Source organism: Pelophylax lessonae, assembly GCF_965119305.1.
Source record: "Pelophylax lessonae genome assembly, chromosome: 7".
Taxonomy (NCBI): domain Eukaryota; kingdom Metazoa; phylum Chordata; class Amphibia; order Anura; family Ranidae; genus Pelophylax; species Pelophylax lessonae.
This window is the reverse complement of record NC_138774.1, coordinates 190,966,230-190,978,717: the sequence shown is the minus strand read 5'-3', so window position 1 is coordinate 190,978,717 and position 12,488 is coordinate 190,966,230. Positions and strand designations below refer to the sequence as shown.

Genomic DNA, 12,488 nt, shown 5'->3' with positions numbered 1-12,488 from the left:
CCCTTCCCCCATCCTAGCACAAATCCCCCTAGAATTTCTCCTCCCACCCCTAAAATAAAATTCCCCTCCTAGCACAAATCCCCTCCCTCCCACTATATTACCTTTTCTAGCACAAACCCCTGAAAATTCCCCCTCCTAGCACAAATATTCTTCCCCCATCCCCCCTCCCAACACAAATCCCCTCAAATCACCACTCCTAGCACACCTCCCCAAATATCCCCTCCTAGAACAATTCTTATCCCCTGCTGCCCCCAAATTCACCCTCACCTCACATAATACCACAGTGCCCAGGGCAGCTTCACCTCCTGCCCACCCCTTTTTCCGGACCTGCTTAGAAGAGACACAACGGTAGGGGACCTTAAATTAGAATTCAGGTACATACGCTGTATGTGTAAATCTGTTCAGCCATTCATTATTTCCTGTTACAGTTCTGTAGCTTCTTGGGTTCCTTGCCTGCTCACTAGACTGTATGTATGTCTCCATTCAGATGTATCCAACTTTCCGAGCAGCAAGTTTGATAGATGTAAAAGCCTATTTCCAATTTCCTTGGTGAACGGTTATATGAACTACAGGTCTTTCTTCTACCCTCCTCAGTTGCTTAGGCTTGGGGCTGCAAGCAGAATGTGATAACATATGTGCATAGCAAACGTGTACACCCATGCTAGGGTCAGTTTAGAGTTAGACAGAAGTCAATGAACCTACCAGCATGTCTTTGGTGTGGGAGGAAACCCTAGCAATCACAGAGAAAACATACAAGCTCCATGTAGATAATGACCTGGCCTGGCCAAGATTTAAACCAAGTGTTGCAAGGTATAAGCAGTGGCGTAGCGTGGGGGGTGCAGGGGGGGCGGACCGCACCGGGCGCAACATCTGGGGGGGCGCATCTGCAGTGTCACTCTGTCTGTCTGACTATGACATACACAGTTCACACACTGTCTGTGGCTGCCTCCATCTTTAGGCTGGGAGATGTCCAGCGCGGCCGCCCTATGGCTGAAAATGGCGGGTTGGGCGGGGAGGGGCTGGACTGTGCCTCACCTGTCCATTGGTGTAGGGTGTGGTGGCTTTGCAAACCAAGCCCTGCCTATGCCGCCTCTCCTCACTGCTCAGTCAGTTTAGCAGCAAGTGAGTCAGCAGCCTGGCGCTGTCACAGAGTGTTTTTTTTTTTTTTTTAATCACCTGATTAGAGCCAGAGGCTCTAATAGGCTTCAAAAAAGGGTAGACCCGGGGCGCAGAGCAGTGAAAATTCCCTATTGTCACACGGATCCTCCTCCTCCTGGCCAATTAGGAAGCGAGTCCGAGACCCGTTCCTGATTGGCTGAAAGGAGGAGGCGGGAGGACTCGAGGAAATCGGGGAACTGAGGAGAAGCCGTCGCTGCAGGTAAGTCTCTTTGCATTAAAGGGGGCATGCTGGTCTGTCTGCATTGAAAGTGGGCACGCTGTGGTCAGTCTGCATTGAAATGGGGCACGCTGGTCATTCTGCATTGAAAGGGGGCACGCTGGTCACTCTGCATTGAAAGGGGGCACGCTGGTCTCTCTGCATTGAAAGGGGGCACGCTGGTCTCTCTGCATTGAATGGGGGCACGCTGGTCTCTCTGCATTGAAAGGGGGCACTCTAGTCTCTCTGCATTGAAAAGGGGCACGCTGGTCTCTCTGCATTGAAAGGGGCACGCTGGTCACTCTGCATTGAAAGGGGGCACACTGGTCATTCTGCATTGAAAGGGGGTACGCTGGTCATTCTGCATTGAAAGGGGGCATGCTAGTCTCTCTGCATTGAAAAGGGGCACGCTGGTCTCTCTGCATTGAAAGGGGGCACGCTGGTCACTCTGCATTGAAAGGGGGCACACTGGTCATTCTGCATTGAAAGGGGACACGCTGGTCACTCTGCATTGAAAGGGGGCACGCTGGTCATTCTGCATTGAAAGGGGGCACGCTGGTCTCTGCATTGAATGGGGGCACGCTGGTCATTCTGCATTGAAAGGGGGCACGCTGTTCTCTCTGCATTGAATGGGGGCACGCTGGTCTCTCTGCATTGAAAGGGGGAACTCTAGTCTCTCTGCATTGAAAAGGGGCACGCTGGTCTCTCTGCATTGAAAGGGGCACGCTGGTCACTCTGCATTGAAAGGGGGCACACTGGTCATTCTGCATTGAAAGGGGGTACGCTGGTCATTCTGCATTGAAAGGGGGCATGCTAGTCTCTCTGCATTGAAAAGGGGCACGCTGGTCTCTCTGCATTGAAAGGGGGCACGCTGGTCACTCTGCATTGAAAGGGGGAACACTGGTCATTCTGCATTGAAAGGGGACACGCTGGTCACTCTGCATTGAAAGGGGGCACGCTGGTCATTCTGCATTGAAAGGGGGCACGCTGGTCTCTGCATTGAATGGGGGCACGCTGGTCATTCTGCATTGAAAGGGGGCACGCTGTTCTCTCTGCATTGAAAGGGGGCACGCTGTTCTCTCTGCATTGAATGGGGGCAGGCTGTTCTCGCTGCATTGAATGGGAGCACGCTGGTCTCTCTGCATTGAATGGGGGCACGCTGGTCATTCTGCATTGAAAGGGGGCACGCTGGTCTCTCTGCATTGAAAGGGGGCACGCTGGTCATTCTGCATTGAAAGGGGGCACGCTGGTCATTCTGCATTGAAAGGGGGCGCGCTGGTCTCTCTGCATCGAAAGGGGGTATGCTGGTCATTCTGCATTGAAAGGGGGCACGCTGGTCATTCTGCATTGATAGGGGGCATGCTGGTCTCTCTGCATTGAAAGGGGGCACACTGGTCTCTCTGCATTGAAAGGGGGCGCGCTGGTCTCTCTGCATTGAAAGGGGGCGCGCTGGTCATTCTGCATTGAAAGGGGACACGCTGGTCTCTCTGCATTGAAAGGGGGCACGCTGGTCATTCAAACTTGTATTTAGATGCATTTTACTTTAATTGCATCAGTATTTTCATAGCAAACAATACATGTGCTTGGGGGGTAAGGGTTTCTTTAACTAATCAAGTGGAAGAGACTCGAGTGCTAAAATACCGCGCGTTAGGGGGCGCAAATTACTTGCCTTGCCCCGGGTGCTGACAACCCACGCTACGCCACTGGGTATAAGTCTTAGCTACTAAGCCACTGTGGTGCCTCTGCTGGACTCTTCATCTTTAAAATCTACTTTCATGGGGAAAAAAAATTAGCTAATCAAAAAAAAAAATAATAAGAATATAGCGTATACAATTGCGACAAGTCATATTGTAATTAAATGTTATTAAAAATGACCTTTCCTTTCCAATCTGCAGCTCTGTAATTTTCTGTAAAATACAATGAAAAATGGCTACCTGGGAGGTGTTCTGTACAGAGTGCCCCCCCACCACATATATCATTTCCTGCTTATGTGATTGGCTTACTGAACACCCCCCCCCCTTGCTTGGGTGCAATTTTAGCCCTTGTACAGGCTCCTAAATGGCATCCAAGTCAGATCAAGTCGGAAGGAAGTCACAGGGCAAAGTCACAGACAAAGTCGTATGACTTTGCTTTCACAGCAGTGTCAACCAAACCAAACCTTACGCTGGTCATACACTATACGAAAAATTGTTCAAACTCATTTTCGAATAATGAACACTCAGCCATAAGAGCAAACGGTTTTGCCATCGTGAAATGACCGAATTTTGATCGATAAATTGTTCAAAGGACATATATGAACCCGTTTTTGTTTGTTTTGTCACATATACCTAGTGCAAACAGTTCGGACGAGAAACACATTAACCTTTCAATTTATTGATGGTTCGGCAGAAATTTTCCAAATTTCTCCTTGGTATTTTTGGCTGAAAAAGGCCACAACCGATTTGTGCCAATTAACCACTTTGCCGCTGCTCACTAGAGCTCTACTGCGGCAAAGTGGCTCTTGTAGGTCTGACGACATAGACCTATGTCGCCAGACACTCCTCCTTCTCGGCAGCGCGCGCGCGCCGTCGGAGGCTCGCTCCCGCTGTATTCAGTCACAGCGGGAGTCGGGCCAGGGGAGGAGCAGCGGCGATCGCCACTGCTCTTCCCCGATCGTCGGGGAATTGAGTCTGGAGATCCGCCCGCTTGTGTAAACAAAGCGGGCGGATCTCCTAAGTGACAGGCAGGGTCAGATTGCAGGGTTCAGCATAGCTGAACATGCGATCTGTCCCTGTGTCACTCAGTCACCTCCCCCCATACACGTCAGTAAGCACCAGGCATACATTAACCCCTCCCTCTCCAATAAAATGAACCCCTTCCCTGCCAGTGTCATTTTTACAGTAACAGTGCATATTTATAGCACTGATTACTGTAGTAATGTCACTGGTAACCCCAAAAGTGTCAAAAATGTCAGTCAAGGGTCCGATCTGTCCGCCGCAATGTCGCAGTCCCGCAAAAAAAAATTGCAGATCGCCGCCATTACTCGTTAAAAAAAAAAAAAACACCAAAAACGACAGAAATCTTTCCCTTAGTTAGTAAACGCAATAACTTTTGCGAAAACCAATCAAAATACGCTTATTGCGATTTTTTTTTACCAAAAATATGTAGCAGAAAACAAATTGGCCTAAAATGATAAAACATTTTGATTTTTAAATTTTTTTACATTTTTTTTTTCATATAAAAAAATGTGAAAAATATTGTTATTTTTTCAAAATTGTCGCTTTTTTTGGTTAATAGTGCAAAAATGAAAAATCGCACAGGTGATCAAATACCACCAAAAGAAAGCTCTGTTTGTGGGAAAAAAATGACGTAAATTTTGTTTGGATACGGCGTTGCATGACCGCGCAATTGTCAGTTAAAGTCGCACAGTGCCGAATCGCAAAAAGTGGCCCAGACGTAAGACAGCAAAATCCTCCGGTGGTAAAGTGGTTAATTAGTATACTGTATGGCCAGCATTAGACTAACAGCTCTGTGCAAAGCAATAGATCTCTGATTGCTGCCCCACTCGGACAGCTGCTTTACAGGACGCAAATACAAAAGAAAGAATTCAGGCACTTGTGCTTGCTCTATGCAAGTTCCATTTCATTGTTTGTTTTAAATGAATACATAAATGAACATTTTTTTTTCCACTTTAAAATCTTTTATTAAAGTATCAAAAGTATAACAAATTATTGGATGCATCCCCAATGGCTTCAAGAACGTTAAACATATAAAGATTGCATATGGAAACATAGGCTTAATAAGTATTCCAACAAATACAGGTTGATGTTGAATCAATTTAAACATATATAGGAAGAGTAATACCTATGAACCCCAATGGGATCATACTGTCAATAGGTAAATGAACATTTTTTTCATACCCTCTAAAGTACAGCTTTAAGAAGTTCAAGAAGTTGTGGGCACATATATGTAATATTATTCACAATACATAGCACACATTGCCCTAAACACCGGATCAGCTGTATTCTGCTTTCTAAACAATCAGGAAGTTTCATTTCTGTACAGACCATCTTTTTCCCAGAACTTCGTCTGGTTTTCGGAGATCTGTTGTTTTGCATAATTAAGGTAATCAAATTATTACTTACCCTGCTCAAACATATGCAGTGCTGTTGGTAAACAAGCTGCTAATATGATAACGATTTGAAAATAGCTCATTATATAATTATATCAAGCAAACATCTTATAAAGGTGAAGGCTCTTGGAAATTTTAGGTAGGAGTCAGTTTTTAAAGAGGCAGCAGACAAAAAAATAAATCCAGGCTCAGCACATGATGTGTTTCAGTGAATGTTCAAACAATTTATCACTGAGAAGTATCAGATAATAAATAGCATCCATGGGTACAGATATTAAAAGGCTCAGGAGTAACAATGATTTTTTTATGTGAAGCAGTGCAAAGGTAATCCACACCAACCAGCAGTGCCGGGACAAGGTCATCCATTGTCCAGGGCAAGGATGCCAAACTGCCCCCCCCCCCCATTCCCTTACGGTTAGGGTCAAGGCACCCCCATCCCTGCAATAAACCATTGTGCCCAGGGCAGGGATGCCAAACTGCCCCCCCCCCATTCCCTTAGGGTTAGGGGCAAGGCACCCCCATCCCTGCAATAAACCATTGCGCCCAGGGCAACCACCCCTCCTGCCCACCCCTTGTCCTGGCCCTGCCAACCAGAAAAAAATCAGGGAGACTTAGGCTGGCCATACACAGTGCAAATTACTTTTCTGCAACCACAAGTTGCAAGGGGGGCGCCAATGATGATTCCTACAGGCGCTAGCGATAATTGCATGAGAATTCGACAGGCTGTTTGTACCCAAGTTGATCGATTCCTCAACTTGGTACATTCAGCCTGCCCATTAAGGTATCTCTGCCGGTTCAGCAGGATTTGAACCGTGTATGGCTGGCCTTAGACAGATTAAGGAACTATGTCTACTCTAAGATGCCTGCATGGGTCTCCCTTCTTTTTTGATCCCCAGCATAAATATAAATGTTCAGGGTTGCCAAGAGTTAAAGCGTTATTTAACCCAAAATAACATTTTTTATTAAATATTGCAGCTTATCAAACCTTAAAGCAGAACTATGCTGAACCTGAGCACCACAAACCAAAAACGCGATTTTATTCATTTTTATTATCAAAGCAAACTCACCCATCCATCCATGTCTCCATGCTTTATTTTCAATTCAAATCACTTTGAAAAACACTCTCTACCATTTCTGGCCATGGCCAACCTGATTAAGAGCAAATGATGATTTATGTAGCATTTAATTCCTGGAATCAATCTGTCCTTAGCTCAGGCATGCATGCAGGAGGGAGTGCTTAGCTAAGAACCCTCCCAATTCCCCCCACCGAAGATATTCCTGGGGTATATAACATCCTTTGTCTAGGCCTGGAAACCAGGAAGTAACTGAAGAAATGTAAAAAAAACATAGTAAATATGATATACTCTCCCATGTATTACTAATGGTAGTTGCATAAGGAATAAAAGTAACCAATGTTGATTGAAAGAGTAGACTTCCACTTTAAATGTGCTGCATTCATTTTCTTTTTTAATGTATTTTCACCTGGTAATCCTACCAGTACCACACTTCTTGTCATAGGATGTCTCCACTTTGGATGGAGGAGTAATGGGGAGAGGGGAGTGTTAAGGCCCATAGACACGATAAGAAAATCTGAAGGGAAAATTCGTCCGACGACCGATCTGCCGATTTTCGGATTGTTAGTATGGTGCTTTCAACAGCCAACTCCGACTTTTCAGCTGACAATTCCTGATGTGCAGGATATAAAATTGTTGTCGTCCGTAACACAACGTCCGATTTTCGTCTCATTAGTACAGATTTAGACGGAAAAAAATCTTAAGAGCAAGACTAGGCATGCTGAGAGACGAAAGAACACATACAAAGCAATCCAACACATGACATCACTTCTGAAGTAGAATTCTGTCGTACGGGAAAATTAGTATGGAAATAACCTCTTCACTTTCCACATCAGACTAGCATGCCACAAAAAACGGACGACAGATCGTTTGATAATCTCATCGTGTGTACGGGGCTTTAAGCCCCGTACACACGCGTCGAAAATTGGCAGGGAATTTTCGGCCAACGTCCGATCTGCCGATTTTCGGCTTGTTAGTATGATGCTTCGGTAAAGGAGGAGAGCATATTTAAAAGAAAAAAAACTACCACAAGAGGACACAGTTTTAAATTAGAGGGGCAAAGGTTTAAAAGTAATATGAGGAAGTATTACTTTACTGAGAGAGTAGTGGATGCATGGAATAACCTTCCTGCAGAAGTGGTAGCTGCAAATACAGTGAAGGAGTTTAAGCATGCATGGGATAGGCATAAGGCTATCCTTCATATAAGATAGGGCCAGGGACTATTCATAGGATTCAGATATATTGGGCAGACTAGATGGGCCAAATGGTTCTTATCTGCCGACACATTCTATGTTTCTATGCTTCCGACAACCAACTCCGACTTTTCGGCCGAAAAAAAATCTGGTGTGCAGACTATAAAATTTTTGTTAGCCGTCAACACAACGGCCGATTTTCGTGCAGTCAGTACAGATTTCAACAGGGAAAAATCTGATGAGCAAGACTGGGCATGCTCAGTGAACAAAAAACACAAAGAAAACAAACCAACACATGACATCACGGCCGATAATCGTTGCGTGTGTACTTTAGACTAGCAATTTCGATGGATTTGACTAATAGATTGAAGCTGAACTCCAGCTAACAACCTTAAAGTGGAGTTCCACCCTAATTTAATACTTACCTCCATCTTCTCGCTCCGGGTCACCTGAAAAAGAAATGGATAATCGCATATTTTTTTTTTTTTTTACTTACCTCGTAGCGAAGAAAATATACTTACCTTACTTCCTTCTTCCTCCTTCCTCGGCCGCGGCCCGTCGTCACTTCCTGGCTCTGCAATGATTCCTGGGAGCTGAACGTCATAGCTCCCAGGAATCATTGCGCCTGCACCGGCCCCGACGTCAGTTCCGAGTCGCGCGTCATCCCCTTCTAAACAGCTTCTGGGCATGCCCAGAAGCTGTAGAGGGATGACGCGTGCGACCCGGAAGTGACGTCGGGGCCGGCGCAGAGCATCGTGGGACCAAAGAAGGCGGAAGAAGACGCCGAAGGGGATCTCGCTGGCTTCAAGCTGCCCACATCTGAGATGGCAGCGCTGGACAAGATGTTTTCAAGGTAAGTATTTGTCCTAACAGGTAAGTGCAACCCGGGACAGATCAGAGGCTAGCCATTGTGGAATGTACTAGCCCTGACTGTCCCGGGGGTATTAAATAAAATAAAAAAAAAAATCCAGGGTGGAACTCCGCTTTAAGGCAGCTCCAGAACCATTTGTTTCCCTTTGGGATACAGATTTTACATAAGTGAATACAAGCTGACTGTTGTAAGCACCCCTATCAGTGTTAAATTGTTTGTCCAAACCCTTTAACTGCCACTTTTCAAGAAGAACATGGAAAAAAACAGACTTACTGCTCGATCACCAGGTGAAAACAGACGGAAAAAAGAAGAGAGAAAAATGAAAGAAAACGAATGCAGCCAGCACATTTAAGAATTGGTGAGCTGCAATATATTTTTATTGTTGGGTTTTACTACTATTGTAACGTTTATGCCTGAAGATGGACTACAAGACCTTTTCAGACAGTTGGATAGTGCCTTCACATCCAACCATCTTCCTATGGGATTACCAACTTAAAGCAGAAATAAACCTAAAATGTAAAAAAAAAAAAAAATAACAGCGAGCAGGCATCTCTTTATTGCAGAAGAGGCATGCAAGGTTTCTTCTACAATAACACACACTTACCTGTCTGCTCACAGTCTTCTATTGAATGAACACTGAGCTGTGCATGCGTAGCTCAGCATGGAATTCCTGGTACACTTTGGCTGTGCCGGAATGATGAACTCCTATGAGCATGCGTATAATGATGCCATCCCTTGCCAGCCAATCACAATGAAAAAAAAAAAAAAAAACATCACGCAAAAGTAGCCCAGATAGAAGATGGCAGCAGCTGGCAAGAGATGCAAATGTTACATTGCTGTAAGGCGGAGGTGAGTATTTTCAGGAGTTCAGATCACAGAAAGGGGAGTTCTAATTGGATGCTATAGGTTACTACACATTTGGCTTTGTCCTATGCGTGTCTCTATAAACTTCTCAACAGCAAAGCATCCGTAATATCATACAGCAATCACATCACCTCTACAAAATCCAAACACAGTTGTGAAAACTTTACAAAGAAACAGTAAATTAACTGCAACGTGAAGCAGCTTCCCACAAACACGTATAAAAACCTTAAAAACACTCAAAAAACACTGCCGTCTACAATTTAAGGAAAATTCTGCAGTTCACAGAACAACACAAAACATAACAGACCAAAGAGATTGTGCAAACTCAGTAAGATTCAACAAAGGGCAGACGCAAAGAAATGTAAAATAAGTTCCAAATGCATACACCAGCTGCTATAAGTTTGAGCAGAAAAAAAAGTATTTAGCAAAAAAATAATTAAAAAAAATAAAATTACAGTACAAATTCAACACCAAGGGAAAAAAATAAGTAAAACACCTATAAACAGAACAACCCACCACCCTTACCAGCAAAATGACTCTCTTTGGTATAAAAGGCAGAAAAAAAAAAAAAGACAACTTTTCCAACAACCTACTATATGTTTAAGGTCATAAAGAAAAGGGATTTTCCTATGTATGTGTAAGGGAATGTCACATGGATATAGTACATAGTGTGAGTTATGTACTGTTGAAAAATATTTAGCAGTGAAGGGTAGTGGCAGGGAAAGTGAGAAAAAGCGGGCAGAGAAAAGTCTTGAAAAGTGACTGAAATGTTGACCTTCTGAAAGTTGACCATGAAAGACTGAAAACTGTATTGTATAAAAAAAAAAAATACCAATAATTATATATATATATATATATATATATATATATATATATATATATATATAATGTTTTATATTATATATGGTCTGGTATAGAAGCAGATGGTATGTATATGATCTGTTTTAGAAGCAGATGGTATGTATATGGTCTGGTATAGAAGCAGATGGTATGTATATGGTCTGGTATAGAATCTGATGGTATGTATATGGTCTGGTATAGAAGCGGATGGTATGTATATGGTCTGGTATAGAAGCTGATGGTATGTATATGGTCTGGTATAGAAGCAGATGGTATGTATATGGTCTGGTATAGAAGCTGATGGTATGTATATGGTCTGGTAAAGAAGCAGATGGTATGTATATGGTCTGGTATAAAGGCTGATGGTATGTATATGGTCTGGTATAGAAGCTGATGATATGTATATGGTCTGGTATAGAAGCTGATGGTATGTATATGGTCTGGTATAGAAGCTGATGGTATGTATATGGTCTGGTATAGAAGCTGATAGTATGTATATGGTCTAGTATAGAAGCAGATGGTATGTATATGGTCTGGTATAGAAGCAGATGGTATGTATATGGTCTGGTATAGAAGCTGATGGTATGTATATGGTCTGGTATAGACGCAGATGGTATGTATATGGTCTGGTATAGAAGCCGATGGTATGTACTGTATATGGTCTGGTATAGAATCTGATGGTATGTATATGGTCTGGTATAGAAGCATATGGTATGTATATGGTCTGGTATAGAAGCAGATGGTATGTATATGGTCTGATATAGAAGCAGATGGTATGTATATGGTCTGGTATAGAAGCAGATGGTATATATATGGTCTGGTATAGAAGCTGATGGTATGTATATGGTCTGATATAGAAGCAGATGGTATGTATATGGTCTGGTATAGAAGCTGATGGTGTGTATATGGTCTGGTATAGAAGCAGATGGTATGTATATGGTCTGGTATAGAAGCTGATGATATGTATATGGTCTGGTAAAGAAGCAGATGGCATGTATATGGTCTGGTATAGAAGCTGATGGTGTGTATATCGTCTGGTATAGAATCTGATGGTATATGGTCTGGTATAGAAGCTGATGGTATGTATATGGTCTGGTATAGAAGCTGATAGTATGTATATGGTCTGGTATAGAAGCTGATGGTGTGTATATGGTCTGGTATAGAAGCAGATGGTATGTATATGGTCTGGTATAGAAGCTGATGGTATGTATATGGTCTGGTATAGAAGCTGATGGTATGTATATGGTCTGGTATAGAAGCTGATGGTGTGTATATGGTCTGGTATAGAAGCTGATAGTATGTATATGGTCTGGTATAGAAGCTGATAGTATGTATATGGTCTGGTATAGAAGCAGATGGTGTGTATATGGTCTGGTATAGAAGCTGATAGTATGTATATGGTCTGGTATAGAAGCAGATGGTGTGTATATGGTCTGGTATAGAAGCTGAGTATATCATAGGAAACATAAAGAATGTGGAAGCTCCCTCCTCCAGCAGAGCACAGTATGCATAGCTTGCTGGGTGCACATTGCAGCTTCAGCACCAAGGAGAGCTCCCTATCTCCTGCACACAGCAGCCTCTCTTACCTGTCATCGTTCTGGAAGCTTTGGTCCCCCAGTAGCAGGTCTCGGAAGCGGTATCTGGGGGGCAAGGGGGGCACCTCAGTCTCCAGCTCATTCATTTTCAGGGTGCTGATGTCTAGGATGACTCCAGTCTTGTCAGGTGCCAGCCTGCAAGGAGAGAGAGAGGAGGTAACCAACTTTGCCTACAAACACACATACCCCCCTTTCCTGCTAGCCCTGGACACCCTCCCCCCCCCTCCCCCCCCCTCCCCCCTTCTTACATTTGGGTGACAGGATGCCAGGACAGGGTAACCAGGAGCCCATTTCCCCAGTCCAGACCCCTTTCTCCTCTGCCAGCAGTTCTCTTGCAGTTTCATGCAGCACAGCAATGAGACAATGAGACTAGAGCCAGAGACTGCCATCCAACCTCTGGAGGGGGTGGGAGGATGAGCAGGACTTACACACAGCACAGGATCTTTATGCCAGGAGTTAAACAGCACTGGGTGATTTTAAAGGGGGACTCCACTATAAATTAACGGAATACTTGTATCTGTTCAAATCTGTAAATACAACTGAGTAATGCATTTTGTTTCCGGAGA

At 44.0% G+C, this 12,488-nt stretch overlaps 1 protein-coding gene across 3 annotated transcripts in view; it reads right to left on the bottom strand.

Annotated features, from left to right (window-relative positions):
* Positions 1-12,488, bottom strand: part of KCNT1 (potassium sodium-activated channel subfamily T member 1) — a 659,112-nt gene that overhangs the window by 497,581 nt on the left and 149,043 nt on the right. For 2 of the 3 annotated variants that reach the window (XM_082263648.1, XM_082263649.1), the window contains exon 2: positions 11,914-12,057. In XM_082263648.1, coding sequence (XP_082119774.1) covers positions 11,914-12,057 — 144 coding nt within the window. Of the gene's footprint in view, positions 1-11,913; positions 12,058-12,170; positions 12,281-12,488 lie in introns of those variants that run through there. The other variant, XM_082263652.1, reaches the window with a different exon arrangement.